A 19,861-nucleotide genomic window follows, 5' to 3' on the forward strand; every position below is an offset into this window, starting at 1 on the left:
TCCCTCCTCCACGGGCAGCAGAGGACCCAGGAGAGCGGACCCTGACCTTGCCACCCACCGCTGGCGCCTGCAGGGCCGTCCTACGTCTGCTGGGGAAGACCTCACCGCTCACTGCCCGTCCTCCAGCCTCATCTCAGCCCCTCAGGTGCCCACGTGCCTCCTGACGCAGGTGGGGCCTTTGCTTGTGCCGCTCTGCCCGCCTGCCCCTGCTGAGCTCCAAGCAGGGGCCCTGCAAGCTCATCTGAAGCCTGAAACCAGCTCCGACGTAACCAGATCCACAGCTAGTGCTTCTAGTAAAACTTTTTAAAGTCATCATTCTACGTAAGCCTATATGCCTCAACTGAGTCTCCTCTGGATACTGGTGTTTTTTTCCATTTTTTCTTTTCCCTCTGGCTTCATTATTCACTTGCAGACTTACTACTATTTTGACAGCAGGGCAAATCCCATCTTTTCATATTTTTCTCCCTCTTTCCTACTCCTTTATATGTAGGAGTGGAATTTAAACTACTTAACTTTTGACAGAGTCAAGTCTTGGCCCATTTATAACACAGATGACACTTTGCAAAAAATCAATTGCAGGTGTTAAGGTATGAAGGTCTGTGGGGATTACTGTGGAATTTCAGGGCATCGTTGAAGACAAAAAGCTAAGCTTCCCCGATGATTATGGAAATCCAACAGCAAAGCAGCTGGTGGGCTGCGTAGATACAGATATGGATGTAGATGTAGAAGATACAGATGTAGGTATAGATATATAGGTGTAGGTATAAGTTAGGTGTAGCTGTAGATGTAGACAGATAGATGTAGACATAAATAGATGACACAGATGTAGATGTACAGATGTACAGATGTAGGTATAGATATATAGGTGTAGGTATAGGTTAGGTGTAGCTGTAGATGTAGACAGACAGATACAGACATAAATAGATGACGCAGACGTGAGATGTACAGAGGTACAGACGTAGGTATGAGTGTAGGTGTACCTGTAGGTGTAGACATGCAGACACAGATATGGACGTAGATACAGATAAATGTAGGTGTAGGTGTAGATGTAGGTACACAGATACAGCTGACAAAGACCTAAGCAGACGACACAGATGTAGGTGTACAGACGTAGGTATCCGCACAGGTGCAGGTGCAGACGCACACATACAGGTACAGGTCTTCATGGCTAAGCGAGCAGAGTCCCCACGTCCCCAGACCCTCCTACGTTCCGCACTCCCAGGCTGAGCTGTAGAACCAGCCGGTAGGAGTCGGCCTCTGAGGACAACCATGCGGCAGAGAGAGGCTGGAGGGCCAGGCTCCAGGCCTGCTCCGCGTGGGCTGGGCTTCCTTCCCCTCCCGGCGCCGCCCACCAACAACACATCTCGCCCTTTGCTGCAGCAGAAGGATCCCATGCGGGAAGGGGGCTCACAGTCAGAGACCAAAAGGGTCCCCTGGCACCATCGTTCCTTCTGGCACCTTCTGGGCAGCTAGACATGGCCAAGCTGACCTGGAAGGCGTTGGGCCAGAGAGGCACTGAAATTGTTTTCAACACCCATCATATTTGCACTTTTATGGCATTTTCTCACTTCGTCTACCGCCATGGTTAGAGGTCAGGCAAATGTGAAATATCCTCCAGTTCTAGAATTCCAGCCAATAGCAGACATCAAAATCCAACACGGCTCTATAACCTCAGCAAACGTGAGCCTGCAGATTCCAAGCCATCGCAGACCAAAGAGCCACCCGCAAGGTGTCGCCTTATTTGGATCCTGAGTCAACAAGCTAATAAACAAAAACAAAGTTCTGACACTGATGTGACAACTGGAAATTTGAACACAGACTACATATTTGATGATATTAAGGGATTTGGGGTCCTTTGTAGGTGTGACATGGCGTTACGTTAAAAAGAAAGAATCCCTCTATTTTAAAGATATTTCATGAAATGCTTCTAAGACAGTATAACTGGGATTTGTTTCGAAGGAGGAGGAGAGCTGCAAGTAGGTGGGGTGTGACCGGCCTGGGCTGTCTGGGTCGCCGGGCCTGGGTCAGTATCTTGCTCTTGTGTGTGTTCAATATTCTGCATAGGGAAAAGCAAACACAAATCTGCTGCCCCGTGAAAAATACGAAACTGACAGCCAGGGAAGCCTGTTGGACAGGGGACCCCGTGGCTGCATCTCGTCACCCGGGATGCCCAGGCCCTCGAGCCGAGGCCATGGGGACACCGCCCAGGCCCCTGGAGCGCGGCCACCGGCACGTTATCCTCGCGACCCCCAGGCTCCCTTAAATCAGCACTGAGGATGCAGATGTAGGGCTGTGAACTGACCCTGGGAGGGCTCTCTAAGTAGAACCTCTGTTTAGAGGCAAAAGCCTTGTCACTGGTGCTTTTAAAGACTCAATTCTGTGACTTTGGGTTTCTGTTAACATCGGATCCTCAAAGTGCCTCGGGAAGGACTCTCACATCAGTTACATCCATACTCCTAGAATTTCCGCAAAGCCCTCCCCGAGCAGGCTGACCCTTGAGCGGAGACCTCAGCTTCCGGAAGTCCCTTCTCACCCTGTCACTTACTCCCCCAGCACCCCCAGTGCCTGTCTGGTGCTGGGGGTCCAAGACGGACAGAGCAGCCGCCACAAGAAGCATGATGTCTGTGTGAAGGCATGGTGTGCAACTAAGTCAACAGATCCAGAGGGGGTCTCCATAGAGAAGCCCATCCCAGCCGCCCTGAGGAGTGAGTGTTTTCCCAGAGAGATTCAGAACCACGAACGTGAGAGCCCGGGCGTGGCTGGAGGGCGGGGTCCTGAGGTCGGTGACAGCAGTGGGGTGGACGAGTGAGGGCTTCAAGCCAGGGAGCTTGCATGATCTTACGGCAGCACTGGGGCTACATCAGGAAGGGAGGGACGCGTGCAGGGAAAGCGGGTGGGGGGCTGTCAAGGGTGCGAGAGGGAAGGAAAGCACCGCAGACCACCAGCGCCTTCGGAGGAGCCAGGGGCCTCAGGGGCTGGGACGCAGCAGAGCAAACGCTGACGCGGCCCCTGCTAGAAGCGGAAGAACCCCACAGGGTGTATCATTCCACCCCCAGGTAAGGTTCTGAGGGGAGGGCGGCGCCCTGGAGGAGGAACCCTGACCAAGGAGAGCTGCCTGGAGGAGGTGGCATCTGAGCGTGCTGGGCGAGGAGCAAACCCAAGGCCTCCTGTCAGGACCCCACACATTCCAGAGCAGAAAGGAAGCAGACTGGGGAGGGAGATGGAGCCGCAGGGCCTAGGCCTGGGCAAGGCTGTCGTCGTCGGGGACAGAATGACACGGTCAGGTTTAGGTTACTGAGCGCTCTCCTGCGGAAGAAGGATGGAGGGGATGCGGGGAGACCTGGGAGGGGTCCTGCAGGGGCAGGGCTGGCGTGGAAACGTCAGCGTCAGCGTCAGCGTGTACAGCGTCTCCCGGACAAGGAGGAGGAGCCGGGCAGCTGGGGGCGGGGAGGGAGGCACCACACCCCAGGTGACGGCAGAGGAAGGGGGCGGGGCTGGGCGGGGCTGGGCGGGGAGGGGGTGGGCTGAGCACCATCGAGTTCAGTCCCTGGGATCCTGTAACCAGTAGGAGGAGAGCGACGCGGAGAGAGCTGAGTCAGGGGTGAGACGTTTAACAGGTAGAGATCTGGTTCGAGCTGTGACACGGGATCGCGAGGTTCTTTACTTCGTGCGCTTGGGGACCCACCCGGCTAACACTGCTTACACCTTCATTAACAACACAGACACCCCGGGGTTCTGAATCTCACAGCCTACTTTTGTACTTTCCTCGGCTGAACTTCAAAACAACCCACCAAGCTGAACGGAGATACGTCTGACTGCCTGAGGGGAAAAATCGCACTGTGTTACGTCTGGATCTCTTTCCTTTTGTGAGCACCTCCTGCGTCTTGGTCATTGTGGGTCCTCAACACTCGTCCCATTTCACAGCTGGGGCGCCAAGTCCAGAAAGGCCGGCAGGACACAGACAAGTCAGAACTGGGCCACCCTCTGGGGCTTGAAGACCACTGTTCACCGTCCTTCTCACTGACAGTCCCCAGAACTACCAACTAAGCAGTCAAGAAGTTTAGATTTGGGATATTTTTTGTTTCTTTTTCTTACCATTTTTTAATACACAAAAAATGATTATTTTTACTCCTTAAGGCTATCTCCGCCGCCCGCCCCCCCAATCTTAAGTGATAGTAAACCCATCACACCAAAGACCGTCTTTTAAGACAAACCAAAGGATGGATGGTGTCATGGGAGGGCTGTCCAGGAAAGGTTCCGCACAGAGATGGGGCCGAACCTTCTGAACACGTCATCGAGACATGGCCCGAGAGTGGCGCTGAGTAACTACAGTCTGCGCTGCCACCGCACACACAGAACCGCCCCCCGACATTCTGGAGTCTCCCTTCTCCAGCAAGGGAGGGAAAACCCGCAGAGATGGGCAGGACCCGCGCCCGGCTGCCCACGGGCACAGAAGCAGCCACGTGAGCCCTGAGGGGCTGCTCGGGCGGGGCGGGGAGGGGTGGAGGGCGGAGGGAGACCAGGGCTGGACACCCCCCTCCCGCGGCTGAGCGGGAGCCCCCCGTCCCGCCCCCCTGGCTGCCGGCTGGCGAGCCCAGAGCACGCGGCTCTCCCACGGCGGTGAGGGATGGCGGAGGGCGGGCAGGCCTTCCCCCGGGGCTGCCAGCGGCAGGGGTCTGAGAGGAGGAGGACGGTACCTGCCCTGGCGCGGCCGGCAGGGCAACCTAGTGCACGGGCCTGGGGCGGCACACGCTCCCGAGGCCTTGCCAAACGGGGGCCCTTCTTCCGGACTCCACTGCCCAGGCCCTACCCTTGCCCGGCGGAGGGAGGGAGCAGCGCGCAGCCCGACGCCCCTCGGCGCCCTCCCAACAGCCTCCCCCGACCCACGGGCCTTCGCTCCGCTTCTCCGGTGGGAGGGCGGCCTCCCCGCAGAGAGCGCTGCGGCTGATGCCCCGTCTGGTGAGCGCGCCCCCCCCATCCGTTCCCGCGCCGCCGCCGCCACTACCCGGGTCGCCTGCTGCCGTGGGGCCCAGGGCGCAGCCCCCAGTGGGACCCGGGCTTCGCCCCACGCTGGGGGTTCCAGGTGACCCGTGAGGGCGCGGGGGCCGCTGCATGTGCTCACACCGTGGGTTTACTTCCCCAGACCCGGTCTGCGCGGCTCGGACGATCCTCGTACAGGAACAGGTCCCCGTAGGACACGAGGGCCCGTCTCCTCGGGGGGGCATCCCTGCCCAGTGCGCCTCGTGACTCCCAGTCTTTCAGCTGTAAAGGCGGTGTGTCCTCTGCTGACAGGTGAGCAGTCCCTCTGCTTCACATGCACCCTCCATCCTGGGGTCCCTTCCTGGCAGCCTAACTTGAAATAACTTTTAAATCGTCCTTGGAGGACCTGGGATGGCTGCCCTCACCTTCATGCGTCTCGAATAATCCATCCGGTTTGTAAAGAGGATGAAAATGTAAGTGGCAAAGGATGAAACTACAACCCCGCCCACCAGGAAATGTACGAGCGAGGTCAGCGCGGCATCCCCGCCAATGTCAGGCATGAGAGGACGCTGAGCTGCCCGTCATGCTCTTCTCCTTTTAGGAAGAACCAAACATACAAAAGTGCTTTTTAAAAAAAAAGAAAAGAAAAAGAATAGTGTCAGATTCTTGTCAGTAAACAGTTGGTCCATTAAGGCTTAAACTGAGATCTGGTGAAATCTCGCCCCAGAGAATCCCAAATTACCAGTTCATCTGACAACAGAGGCAGAAACCTCTGTCTGTCCGTGGAGGGAGGGTGGGAGAAGCTTCTGGAGCATGTCTCCCCTGTGATACACAGAGAGTTCCGGATGCAAAGCTGTCGGCTGCACCACAGATCTTCCATCCAACGGAAACAGCAAAAGAGAAAATGGGAAGTCAGCCAAGATAGGATAATGATCTTTTTCTTTAACCCGTGCTTGTAGCAGGTAAATGTTCAGGCCCCAAAGGTGAGGCCAAGGAAAAGCCCTCAGGAAAATGAACTCCGGACGCAGAGAAGAAACCCCCAGAAGTGGCTTCGTGTTCCAGGAAATCCAGCAAGAACAAGAGGAGACACCCGACGAGATAGGTCTCCCTCCATCCAGGCGTCATCCACTCACGCTGGGCTTCCTGTGACGCTGAGGACGGTAGGCCTGGATGGTCCTGCTCTAAAGTTCATCGTCCTCTGTTCTCCGTTGTTCACGTGGACTCGAAAAGTCTTCCCAACGATCAGAATCCTTTTCCAGCACTTGCACGGGGCCTCAGTCTCCTCTGTGCGCAGCTGAGCCCCAGGCCCCAGACAGGAGCAGCCCCATGCCCTGCGCCGGGGACCAGCCCTTGGGCATCAGGAGATCCTGGCAGGAGGAAAGGTGCTCAGAGCAGCTGCACAGTGGTCCCTCCAGTGACCACGCACACACACAACACAGAGATGCACACAGACACATCCACACACACACACACACAGGGACACGTACGTACTACGCACACATACAGACACGCGTATGCACAAACGCATACACACATGCATACACACACGACACATACACAGACACATAAACATACAATACACATACACGTCTCACACACACACACACACACACACAACAGCAACGTTTGCTGAGAAAGGGAAACCCCACAGCACAGGTCACACTGCACAGCAGGCCGCCGGGCGGGTCCGACGCAACAGCACCACCCAGGCCCCCGAGCGTGCTGCGTCACGCGTGATCCTGACACACCCAGCGGGAGTCCCAGTTCTGAGCGAAGGGGCTCAAGGCAGACAGAGCGCGGGGAGCACGGCCCGGAGGCGTGGAGGCCGGAATGGGCAGGCGCATCTTCATGAAAAGGCTGGAGAGGCGAGGCGCCAGTGCTGCGCAGGCCTCCCAGCCCAGGCGAGAACACCACCTCCACTTTCACGCGGCCTTGACACAGGGTCTGTGTCGGTGGTACAGGCGGCGTTTGCCGTGTGCGGTGCAGCGACGGCGAACACGCGCGGGTGAGAGCGCAGAGGCCGCGGAGTCAGCAGGAGAGACGGCTCCCACTCTGGCATAGCCCCCTCCCCGCGGGGAGTAACCACAGAAGCTCCCTCGACGCCTGACCGGAGGCACGGGATGACGCAGAAGCAAAACCGCGGGTGGACGTGCGCGCACACCTGCACACGCACCGGCGCACACCTGCACACGCACCGGCACACACCTGCACACGCACACACGCCTGTGCCTGCAGCCAGACAGATGTGTTTTCCCTTGGAATCCCCGCTTCCATTCCATGAAGAAAACACACCGTTGCAAAGCGTGAAACGTCAGATTCATTAGTGAGACGACCTGAAGAACAGGGCCGACCACTTGTCACTTGCTGGGCACGTGACATTTGATTCTGTCCCTTGTTATGCTCAGCACAAAATTAAGGGGAGGACAGAACACTCCATGGTGTGCAGCACATTCTTCCCTCTGAAGAGTGACTCATACCCTAGTATTTGGACGACTTGAAGCTTCTGGAGTTCTAGCCAACATGGGCTGCCCGGGGCGCCCCCTGCACCACCCGTCCTGCCTGAGACACCCCGGCTCCAGCTCCAACAGGCACCCTGTGGTCCAAGCTGCAAGTGATGGGGCCAGGACCAAGGAGCCGGGCAGGGCTTTGTTTGGGGTTTGTTTTGTGGAGAATCACCCTCAAGCTCGGGTTCCCGGTCCAGAACACGGGGTCGGGGGGACGGGCTGGCTCCTGGCTGCCCTCCCACACCTGCAAGACCAGGGAGGCCCACCCTCCACCTCCAGGTGAAGATGGGGAAAAAAATGAAAGCGTTTCCCCAGCCTGCGCAGGGCTAGGATCTCACCCACAGAGAGATGAAAAGCTCCCACTCACTCGTTTTCCGTCACAATGTAGCCGTACTCCTCCTGGGGAGGCTGCACTTCCAGCCGCAGGCCTTGGCTGGGGGGTCTCCGGGCCCCGGCGCCGGGGCGCTGGTCCTCCTGCGGGGCCACCGGAGCCTGGAGCTGCGACGCCCCGAGCCTGCTCGGCCCCGGCTCTGGGTGCGGCGGCCTCTGCAGCAGCTCCTTGGAGTAGGTCTGACTCTTTATGTTCTCCACCCCAAAGCGATCCTCCTCTGAAGACGGGGAGGCCTCAGGGTCCTCCGATTTCTTGATCTCCGTCTTGAAGGACCCAGCAAGACGGGGGGCTCCAGGCAGGAATGGAGACCCAGGACCCTGCAGGAGGTCCTCGAGTTTGACGCCCAAACGGCTGACCTGGCAGAAAGGAAACCAGCTTAAGAATGTGCCCCAAGTCACAAGAGAAGCCATCAGCGCTGGACTCATGGGGGAGCGGCCATTGGCGTACGTGAGCCTGGGGCTGGGAGTGGGCCGCGCAGGGCGACTTCGGGGTCTGGCTGAATGCATGTCGTCTGGAGACCCCAAGCTCTGCTGGCCTCTCCCTCTGCGTCCCGAATTAGGAAACGAGTCCCTAGACCCCATGGCTCCCTCCACAACTCGGATAGCCGAACCCTCCATTTTTTTATTTCTGATGGACATTTAAAAGAATTGTTGGTGTTTTCGTCACCACTTGCTAACAGGCACTGAACCAGGAACCACTAACATAATCTGACAAGAGAAGTACTAACCAGAAATTCCTTTCCACCCACAAAATAGAGTTTCGTAGAACCACATCACTGCCATTGCTTATGAATTGATTTTCTGCATCCTTAAGACTAATACAAATGAGCAGAGGTTCTTCAACAGGGAAAACCAACAAACCGCTCCGTGGGTGGGCGTCACCCGTGTCCCAGCCTTTTCCAGACCCCTCTGGACCAGTACTGTCGAGGGGACCCTTGGCAACGATGGAGGAGCAGTGGTCTCCCCACCCCCCCACAGTTACTAGGGAGCACGGGACGTGTGGCTGGCACAGCTGGGGAACTGAATTCTTACTGAGTTAATTTTAATGGATTTAAGTTCAAGCAGCCACGTATGGCTGGTGGCGACCACCACGGGCAGCACCGCGGGTGTAAATGATCCAGAGCCTGTGAACGTCCGTTAAATGAACCTCGGAAGCCAGGACACACGGGATGACCTCAACGACACGAAGTGGGCGTGCAGTCTTATCATGCGGTGTTACCCTCCCGTTTCCCTGGGTGGGGGGAATTCTGAGGAATATTAATTTGAGATTATGAGGGTTTTTCTATCTTTTTCTGGAAAAAATTTTTTTGTATTTCACGTACGTTCCCAAACTATGGACAAGAAAACTAACGTGACTCTGGGCTTCACAGGCCCCGAACACGCCCCATCTTACCTCCTGGTAAACTCCTGCACCGCCGTCTCGCGCTCTGTTACCTGTGAAAGACACGAGCTCGTCAAAATCCCGGTCCAGAACGTCAGCACAAAGGTCACGGCACGTACGGGGCGACCACCGAGTAGGTCAGGCACGATGACGCTGGCCTCATTCCCACGACAACGAAAACCTCCGCTTACAGTACAGGGGTGGCGCTCCATAAAGCCCACGACAGAGGAGGGGTGACCCACTAGCTCAGACACGACGCCAGTCAGTCACGAGGCCAGTTCCAGGGAACCACGTGTTATCCTTCAGACAGCTCAGAGCAAGAAAGAGCCACTGAGCCAGGAGCAGTGGGCAGTTACAAAAAAGGAGAGTGAAGTGTCGAACCCACACATCTCACGCTGAGATGCCTCCAGACTGGTTACTTTCCTGTGGTGGCCACTTCTCTAAGAACACACGCAGGAGTCAGTGTGTGGCTCCTGTGCCCCTGCAGACCCTCCCAGCCCCGGGACAGGGACCACCGCCCCCTGGACCACCTCGTCCGAGTCGCAACCCAGCGTCCTTTCCTGCATCAGTCACGCCACACCTCCAGCTTCCAGGCAAGCCTCGTCCCAGCCCACAGAGGAGGGAGAGACATGCACCTTTCACCTGGCATGTTCCTGGGCGCCTACTGTGTGCAGCGCACTGCGTTACATGCTTTAATGTAGCTTCCGCGACTTTGAGAAGCGGTCAGGCAGGGGAGACGGGGCCTGCCCTGCTCGGCCCTCGCCCAAGGTTCCCTGGCAGCTGTTTGTGGGTGTATGTATGTGTGAGTGGGTTGGGGTGTGTAAGCGTGTGTGTGAGTGTGCATGTGCTGGGGTGTGGGCGTGCCTCTTGTGTGTGAGTGTGCATGTGCTGGGGTGTGGGCGTGTCTCTGTGTGTGAGTCTGCATGTGCTGGGGTGTGGGCGTGTCTCTTGTGTGTGAGTGTGCATGTGCTGGGGTGTGGGCGTGTCTCTGTGTGTGAATGTGCATGTGCTGGGATGTGAGCGTGTCTGTGTGTGTGTCAGTGTGCACCAGTGTGCGTGTGCCGGGGTGTGGGGATCTCTGCGCTCTCCCTGGAGCAGCCTCAGAGGCTGGTGTGAGCCTCAAGCAGACATTCGAATGAACCTCTTTCACTTTATTATGCAAATATTTGCCTCCCCAGTATCACTCACACAATCCGGACAAAACCTCCTTCTCCCACTCCTGTTTCTGCACCCGGAGCCTCGCACGGAGGCATCGCAGCCCCCTCCTCCAGGGAGCAATTCGCCCTTCAGCATAAGTGCTCTGGAAGGCTCAGCCTGCGAAGGAGGCTTTCAGAGGCAAAAGTTCCGACAGACACAAATCATTAACACGAATCCCACCTCGCAGCAGAAAGACGCAGCACAGCGCGCCACGTGCACACGTGGGCGAGCGGCCGGGAGGCGCTCACCTGGCACGCCGTCTCTGTGGCGCGCGGCCCCCGAGCGGCCCGCCTGCCCTCTCGGCCCTCCGCCGCCTCTCCCGGCGCCGTCCTGCTCCCCTTCCGCGCCCCCGCCTGGCATCGCGCTCGCTATCGCACGGGCTGCCTCGGCCACGTCCAGGGCGCTCAGACCCTCCACGCTGCCCGGGCGCTTCCGCAGGTCTTTCAGCAGAGCCTGAACACGTGCCCCTAGACGGCACACACAAAACAGACAAACCGAGACAAGGGACAGCGTTAGAACAAGGACGTAAGGATGCAGAGGAGTGGCTACACGCAGGGGCAGACGGGTGGCCCCCGGCGAGCGCAGCATAGGGCTGGGAGCAAAAAAGAGCCAAATGGAATTCTGCGAGTGCAGAGTTCAGTATTCGAGATTCACAAGCTCACTGCATGGGCTGAACCGCAGACTGGATGACGGAGAGCAAAGAGCTGGTGAACCTGAGGACAAATAACGGAAACGATTATCATCCGTGGAACCAGGAGAAAGGACTGGACAGACCTCGGCAACCTGGCACGGCATCAGGCATCACGAGTGTGACTGGATCTGAGAGGGAAAGGAGAGAGAGACAAGGGGACAAAGAAAAGAAAAACACCTCCACAAATTCCCCAAAATTGGTGAAGAGCGTTAACTCAGAGATTCGAGGCACTCGGTAAACCACAAGAAGAATTAAAGAGAACCGCACGGCGGCCTCTCACAGCCAAGCTCACCAGGCGGCACAGAAAACCAAGGTAGAGAAGATGTTACATCAGCCAGAGGCCAGGAGGGCGGCGGCCCCAGGACGCGCCCAGTGCCCTGTAAGCATGACATATGTGACATGATACATAATTACACACTGGATCATTTACAGACGAGGGATGCATTTGAACCACTGAAAGAAAAGGTGTCTAATTCAGAAGTCTAGACTATACAGTGAAAATATCTTTCGAACATGAGAGTGGAAGAAAGACATTTTCATATTATTTTTTAAAAAAAGAGTTACGATGGTCCCTCACCCTGGACCTGCAGTGCAGGAGATGCTAGGAAAAGCTCTGCAGGCTGGAGAGCAGTGGGGTGGCCAGGAGGCCCCCACAAGGTTTGCCGCAGGGTGGTGACAGCCCCGGCCTTGATTCCGTGTCAACCAGGAGCTCCTGATGCTCTGACCTCTGGGCCTATCACGATCTTTTCATGATAACCCTCTCCTGATCTGTTGGTCTCACCACACCTGAACAGTAATAAAACCTGCACTTTGACACAGCTTCCTGTGGAAGGAAATGCAGATGGATGACCTCCCCGTGGCTGCTGCCTCCGTGGTCCTTGCCCCCGACCTGAGCCCCTGGGGAGGGCACTGCCCCCCTGCATCCCCACCTCCCCCTGCATCCCTCCTCCTGCATCCCCACCTCCCCCTGCATCCCTCCCGCTGCATCCCCACCTCCCCCTGTATCCCTCCCCCTGCATCCCCACCTCCCCCTGCATCCCTCCCCCTGCATCCCCACCTCCCCCTGTATCCCTCGCCCTGCATCCCCACCTCCCCCTGCATCCCTCCCCCTGCATCCCCACCTCCCCCTGTATCCCTCTCCCTGTATCCCCACCTCCCCCTGCATCCCCACCTCCCCCTGCATCCCTCCCCCTGCATCCCCACCTCCCCGTATCCCTCCCCCTGCATCCCCACCTCCCCCTGTATCCCTCGCCCTGCATCCCCACCTCCCCCTGCATCCCTCCCCCCACAGCCCCATAGATACGTTTAGGGGCCAAACGCTTGCCTTAAAAATAACTTCCAGCAGCGAACCTGGAAAAATATTTCTCACTTCCTCATGAACAGAAGCATTGTAAAAACACAGAGAAGCATGCCTGACACAGAACAGCGCAGGAGGCTGAAGGTTTGAGGGATCCCAACCACACACGGTGTCAGAACTCCTGCCTTTCTGGGCTGACAAAGGGCACACGTTGCTTCGTAGAAAAGAGAAAAACTAAGGTAGAGTAAACAGTAAGAAAAACACCACCTAGCTGTTTATTAAGCCTCTAGCATTATAAACACATCAACTTTCAGCGGTCTGTACTGTCGCAGCCATGGCGTGAAAGGTGAGGAAACGCAATGCCCTGAAACTAGAGGCCGAGGCGTGGCCCCTGCAGGCGTGGCCCCTGCCAGGGGCCAGAGCATGGCAGAACCCACCCTGGCGTCCCAGGACACCGACCAAGGCAGGAAATGGATCAGTACACTTACGAGACGTTTTTTAACAAGTGTTGAATCCAAAATGTGTTTCTGCGGAACGCAAACTTAACCAGGACATTCGGCCGAGGAGAACATTCCCTTCCCGAGCGCCCTGGTTCCCCGAGGATCCAGTCCTGTCCTCCACTGGACCATCCTCAGCGCAGAGCTGCGTCCCTCCTAACAAGGGTCCAAGAGGTGGGCTCCCTGCCCCGACTGTGCTCTGCGAGCACGTTTCACCACCGAGTGAAGCCCCTGAATCGCGCTGTTGGCCAGAACATTTCCTTCTAAGAGTCCACTTTCTCTCCGATTCCAGACTTAGGAACAGGACCGGTGGGATTACTGTGCTAGAACCGTAATGCGAATGGGGGCACACAGGTATCAGGGTGACAGTTCAGACCCTGGGTAGCAAGTCGGCCGCGGACTGAACTGTGGCTGAAGCAGGCAGACTCTCCTGGTCATGGCCTGGCCTGTGGGCGGCCACGTCCGCATCTCCTGACTCCCTGGTGCCGGCCTCGTGCAGGGGGCCAGGGCCTGTCACCGCCCCGTGACCTTTTTGCCTGCACACGTCCCTCCCCCCAGCTGCTCTCAGGCTGCCTGGGTGGGAGGCACACATTCCAGGTCATGAGGGAGGCAGATAATCAGTGAGAGATTCAGGCCTCCCAGAGGGTCTCAAAGCTAAACAGCAGAGCTCAAGAGCAGGAACTGTCCTCCCGCCCTTCGTTCTTTCCTTCCCTCCACAGATGTTCGCTGCACATCGTCTATGCTCAGCTGCCTGTCAAGGCGCAGGAATAATGCAGTTAGCAAAGCACCTGCTTTCATGTAACGTTCATCTATAGTAGAAGAAACAGAAAATAAACAATGAAAAACAAAGGCGTACAAGGTCTGGTGGTGATGGGGCTGTGGGAACACTAATCCAGAGCGTGGAGGATGGGGCGGCGGGGAGGGAAGGTGCTGTGTTAGACAGGATTGTCGGAGAAAAGCTCAGAGACCCAAAGAAGGGAAGGCCTGAGCCCACGGACGATCTTAAGGAAGCGCTCTGCGGGCAGAGGAAACAGCAAGTGCAAAGGCCCTGGGGCAGAGGCACTGGAAGGACAGAAAGGTGGCCAGAGTGGGTGACCTGGAGCAGCAAGGGGGCTGTGAAGTCGGGGGCATTTTACAGGGTCTCTGACCATGAAAAGGACCTGGAGTTTTGCTGAGTGAGATGAGAAGCCCTTGCTGGGTTTTGAGCAGTGAGTCGTCATCTGGTTTACAATTTTAAGAGGCCTGCAGGCTTGAGACAAGGTCAGAGCAGGGAGGCCGGAGGAGGCTCCTGCAGGAACCCAGCTGGGGATGGCGGTGCAGCAGGCAGAGCTGGCGGGAGCCTGTGTTTGTTTCTATGGCAGGTCCAGATGGACCGGATGTGAGGTTCAGGGGACGGAACAGAGCCCAGGTGGGTGATAACGGACAGCAAAGCTGGAGGAGCTGTGTGAGGTCAGCTCCCAACGTCGGGGGAGCCTGGGCAGGGCTGGGGGCTCTCGGCAGCCCCTCAAGGCATCCAACCGGGTGATGTTTTGTTTTATGCAACCCAGGGCAGGAAGAATGCTGGTCAAACACAGGGCAAGTCAGACCAGAAATCCTAAAAGACCCACCACAAACAGGGGGTCACGATCTTCTGGAGAAAGTGTGCTCTGCAGCCAGCCACACGCAGGCTCCAGTCTCAGGGTCTGTCTGTGTAGATGGGTCAGTAACTCCCACTTGAAGGGGTTACTGAGAAAGTGAAATCAAATGTATAGTCTGTCTACCACGTCTAATAACCAAATAGCTAAGGGGAAATTGTGCCCCTCCTCCAATAATCTGTCCTGACATTTAATAACTCAGAGAAACCCTCCCTACGGTTACCACATGTCTTTTCCCTTAACTTCCCTCAGCTCTATTCTCCTTATTTGGAGGGAAGAGCAGAAATAGACCTGCAGTGTGAAAACACTCATGTTCTTTAAGATAAAGACCAGAGAACAGGAGAGACTTTCCGTGGGCCTCTCCAACTATAATAAGAAACACCCATCTTCAAAATGGTATAAAATATAATTCCTAAAATTGTCTCCTCTCATCCAAGAAAGAAACTTTTCAGATTACCATTAGTGAAAAATCACTAAAAACCCCTTAGGTATACAATGGTAGATGCTTAGCGGCTGACCACTTAGGAGGAGAGCAATGAACTCGTGTCAGCGATCATCTCCTGCCTAAGTGCTGTTGACCACTGTGAGTCAGCCAGGAGGCACCCACTGTCAGTCATCTGAAGATGAGCAGAAATGAGGAAATCCTCTTTAAAGAGTCTAGCCAGCCCTGGTGGACTGAAGAGGGGCCGTGGCGCAGAGCACAATCAAATACCACATGCATCAAAGTGAGACGCTCTGTTCCGGCCGCCGCACCATGTAATTCCGAGATCCGGCCGGCTTATAATGACATTTTAAGTAGCTTTCAATGTGCCAAGTGGGCTCTAGCAGAGCAATTACACGAAATGTCAGGACATCAAATATGTAAGGCCTGGAGTAGGAGATCAGCTCCCATGAACAACTGCTGCAGGCCTGACCTACAGAAATTATATGTCTTAATAGGGTCCCCCAGACAAATGCTACAAGCTTTAGAGAATAAGCAATGGTGTGCAGTTAACCTCACACAAATCTGCTTTCGCAAAGCGGATGTGAATCATACACAACAGTTTTTGCTCCTAAGTGCCTTTATCACCACGTGTACATGAAAGTACATGGTTCAGGCACGTACAAGCACACACATCACCACCATCATCACCACCATCACCAGTGTCACCATTCCCACTCTCGTCACCCTCATCGTCACCATTATCACACTCAGGGGAGCAGCCTAGACACATGGTGGGTGGCAAATGCAGACCACAGTAGCAAACTTCCCAGGAAGGGCTCCCGGGGCAGCCCCTGGAATCTGTCTACATTCACTAAATGGGCTGAATCAGCGAGGCATTTCGATCCCATTCATGGAAACCCCCTCTGAAGGTGAGAGCTGCCGAACGCCCTCCCCGCAGCAAAGGTTGGATGGTAGATGCCCAGGTGTGCACGCTTCGTGCTGCAGTTCTGCAGACAGGAACTCAGTCTATGATCAGAGCCAAACCAATGTGTATTTACCACAATTTTTAAAAATTTAAATACAAAAGTGGCCTCGCACTTTTTATTACCTAAGAGTGACTGGAGTTCATGGGACTTGCCTGAACTTTAACCCAGCGACGGAGGAAGAACGAGCCCTGGCGAACGCACTGAAGGGACACGGAGAGAAGCAGCAGCTGCGCACGGCCACACCCCGGGTCCACGTGCAGCGCGAGGCCTCACGGACGCACCCGGAGCACTGAAAGGCACTCCCGGTGCTCAACGCACCCACCTGGTGGCGATGAGATCAAAGGCGACGTGTTGTCTTCTTTCTACACATCTACTATTCTGGTTTTGCATGGTAACCATTTACTACTTCTACCACTGATACAAAGCACAACAAATAATCCTTTACACATTCTGATTCCCATAGAGAACTGATCACGGAATACAGAACAACACTCTAACGAGGAGGGTTCCCAGCTGGGCCACAACCCGAGACACCGTGTCCTAAACAGGAGAAGCTGGACCAGCCGCATCTGAATCCCACACTTCACTCCACACTTTGTCGTTTGCCCTTGCCATTATCCTACTGCACATTGGTCTTTTAATTTTATGTGAATTAAAGCTTTTTCAAAGGCGACAAGGTGTAAGTAATGAATAAATGAAGGAAGAGGGTCTCTAAGTTTTTACCAAATGAACATTTGCCATGCACATGAAGTCAGTGGCCTGATTTACTGATTCGGGAGCAGGGATGGGTGGGTTTTCCTGAGCCCTGAGGGCTACAAATTGGTCTCGACCGTCCTGCAGAAGGGCAGCCTCTATCTGAATCACCCACGTCTCTTGTCTTCTGCACTACACCCTTTGGGTGCCCGGCACAGCCAGCTCTCCAGGGCTGCGCCCCCGGGGAGGTCACACACCCTGGCCCTCTGGGCCTCCCTTCTGACCTTCTCGCTGGTGCTTTCAAGGTGAAACTGGGTTTCGAGGACAGGGCTGCTGTGTCCTTGCGCCTTCCTAGGGATCCTGTGCTCATGGCTCACTGCGTCTACCTGAACACTCCCCGAGGTTCTGAAGGATGTTAGACCGAATGGCAGGGGCAGTTTTCCAGGGGTGAGTGGTGTGGAATGGCCTGCCTGTGACTGGTCTGGACAGGTAACCCCGGGAAGCTCTGGGGCTTTAGAAGAAGGTTGGTCTTTTCTTGCCTTGTCCCTTTTCACTATGTAAGAAGAGAACCCTTCCCTCCTTCCAGCCCTGGCTGACACCCCTGCCCCCAGGTGACCCTTCTCTACTCCTCTGCTCCCCCTAAAGGCGCAGCACACAACTTTGCACACAATGAATGTCAGAGAAAGCTAGAATTTGGAGCTGAATGGCCACTTAAAACATTAGAGTCCAGGACCAATTAGCCCAAGAAACAAAGCAAATTGTGTTTAAATCTGCATTTTAGACAGGTGGTTCTTAAAAGCTTCCATCCACTTTGCCTTAAGTGATCTGACTTTGGGACAAATGCTATCACCTGCCATCTCAAGCTGCAGTTTCCTCATCAGGAAAATGAGCTTGACAATAACACCATCTTTCATGGTTGACGTGAAGAGCAAATGAAACCATTCATCCACTCAGCAAACACCCTGCAAGGCACATGCTGAGTCCCGGGTGCAAATGTGAGAAAAGAAGCACAGTTTGCTGGCTTCCTTAAGCCGATGGTCTACAAGCGGAGACAAACGTTTATCAAATACATGCAAATGCGCAAGTCGGACTGTGAGACATGCTCCAGAGAAAAGTACAGCCCTGCGAGGGCTTCCCTCTAGGTGGGATAGGGTGACGTAAGCTCCTCTTGTTGAGGGATCGAGCACTTTCCAAACAGTCAAGGTGAAATGTGCCAGAAAGGTTACGTGGCCGGGGCTGCTGGACGCTAAAGAGCCACAGGGAGGCAGGTCCCCCTCACAGGAGGTCACCGCCCCCGGAAGGCTCCTTGCCGAACGGTGAACACGACAGTCACATCTCCGAGCTCCTGGTTCACAGGACGTGTGGGACAGAGGATCAAGTACACGTCCTCTTTGGGGCGCAATCAGGAAAGTACAGGACGTGGGCAAAAGGACAGCATCAACAGGTACGAAAGCAGAGAGGTGGTCTCGCCAAGACAAAACCCACAGCCACGGCGAGCCACAGGCCGCGAAGGATCACAAAGGGATGAATCTTCCCTCTGAGGAGCGAGGGATTCGAGCCCCCCAAGAGGCTCTCCAGCCCCCAGACCCTGCACAGGAGAGGTGAGCCCCCAGAACAGCTGGCTTTGAAAACCAACAGGAAATACATCTAAGAAAACTACAGAACTACAGAGAACGGGAAATTCGCTCTTAAAGGGCCCTCGTGCAGACTCACTTGACTCAAAACCGACGCAAACGTGCCAGATTGCAAGGCACCTGGATCACAGAGGAAGGAGACCCACTTACTAATCGTGAAGTACCTGCTGGAGAAACAGGGACCACTTGGGATGCTCCCCAGGGACCGAGACACTGCAGGCGCCATTGTGGAAATCCCCACCTAACCTGTTAGCACCCTACCAAGAGCGCTGCCACCCCTGCACCTCAGCAGGGCTCGCGACCAGTCAGCGATAACCCCACCCGCCAGCACCCCTCCGCAACCCTGACCTCGCCTCGACAGGAGGGCAGGTGCCCCACACGGGCACACCCCTTGAGCCCCGGGCTCCGGTGGCCAGTGGGATTGCACCTCTGAGCCCCACAGGATGTCTCCTACAAAAGCCACTCCTCAAGACCGGGAGAGGTAGCTGACACACCTAACACAGAGAAACAGACACAGAGAATTAGGCAAAATAAGGAGACAAAGGAACATGTTCCAATCAAAAGAACAAGACATAAACCTCTGAAAAAGAACTAAACAAAATAGAGAAAAGCAACTCAGCTGATAAAGAGTTTAAAATAATGGTCATAAAGATGCTCACTGAACCCAGAAGAAGAATGGATGAACACAGCCGGAACTTAACAAAGGGACAGAAATTATAAGAAAGTACCAAACAGAAGTTATAACTGAACAGAAGAATGCACTAGAGGGGTTCAACAGCAGACTGGATAAGGCAGAAGACGAATCAGCAGCTGGAAGACAAAGCAGTGGAACTCAGAGCAGCAAAACAAAAGAGAACTTAAAAAGTGAAGCTACCTTAAAAGACCTTTGGGAGAACGTCAAGCGAAATAACATTTGCTTTATGGGGACCCCAGAAGAAGAAGAAGAGAGAGAGAAAGGGCCAGAAAAATTATTAGAAGAAATAGTGGCTGAAAACTTCCCTAATCTGGGGAAGGAAACAGACATCGAGGTCCCAGAAGCCCAGAGGGTTCTGAAGAAGATGAACCCAAAGAGACACATACCAAGACACATTATAATTAAAATGGTAAAAGTTAAGGATAAAGAGAGAATCCTAAAAGCAGCAAGAGAAAAACAACTTGTTACATACAAGGGAACCCCCGTGAGGCTATCAGCAGATTTTTTAGCAGAAAGTTTGCAGGCCAGAAAGAAGTGGCATGACATATTCAAAGTGCTGAAAGGAAAAAACTTCCAACCAAGAATTCTCTACCCAGCAAGGTCATCATTCCTTGTTCATGGATTAGAAGAATTAATATTGTGAAGATGTCCATACTACCCCAAGCAATTTACAGATTCACCGCAATCTCTATCAAAATTCCAATGTCATATTTCACAGAACTACAACAAATCATTCTAAAATCTATAAAACCACAGAAGACCCTGAATATCCAAAACAATATTGAGAAAGAAGAACAAAGCTGAAGGCATCAAGCTCCCTGACTTCAGACTATACTACAAAGCCTCAGTTATAAAACAG

General features: G+C 54.8%; 1 protein-coding gene and 1 long non-coding RNA gene across 3 annotated transcripts in view; one reads left to right on the forward strand and one right to left on the reverse strand.

Moving 5' to 3' along the window:
* PTPRN2 (protein tyrosine phosphatase receptor type N2) overlaps positions 1 to 19,861 on the reverse strand; it is a 707,285-nt gene that overhangs the window by 421,093 nt on the left and 266,331 nt on the right. Inside the window, exons 7-9 of one of the 2 annotated variants that reach the window (XM_082472630.1) lie at positions 10,701 to 10,919; positions 9,268 to 9,308; positions 7,852 to 8,231 (exon numbers count right to left, since the gene is read on the reverse strand). In XM_082472630.1, coding sequence (XP_082328756.1) covers positions 7,852 to 8,231; positions 9,268 to 9,308; positions 10,701 to 10,919 — 640 coding nt within the window. The remainder of the gene's footprint in view (positions 1 to 7,851; positions 8,232 to 9,267; positions 9,309 to 10,700; positions 10,920 to 19,861) is intronic. The other variant, XM_082472631.1, reaches the window with a different exon arrangement.
* LOC309665868 lies at positions 3,564 to 16,840 on the forward strand. Its single transcript, XR_014266738.1, has 3 exons — positions 3,564 to 4,463; positions 5,144 to 5,292; positions 13,657 to 16,840. It is a non-coding gene; the product is annotated as an uncharacterized lncRNA (long non-coding RNA).

This window comes from Balaenoptera physalus, assembly GCF_965194825.1.
Source record: "Balaenoptera physalus genome assembly, chromosome: 8".
In the NCBI taxonomy this organism is placed as follows: domain Eukaryota; kingdom Metazoa; phylum Chordata; class Mammalia; order Artiodactyla; family Balaenopteridae; genus Balaenoptera; species Balaenoptera physalus.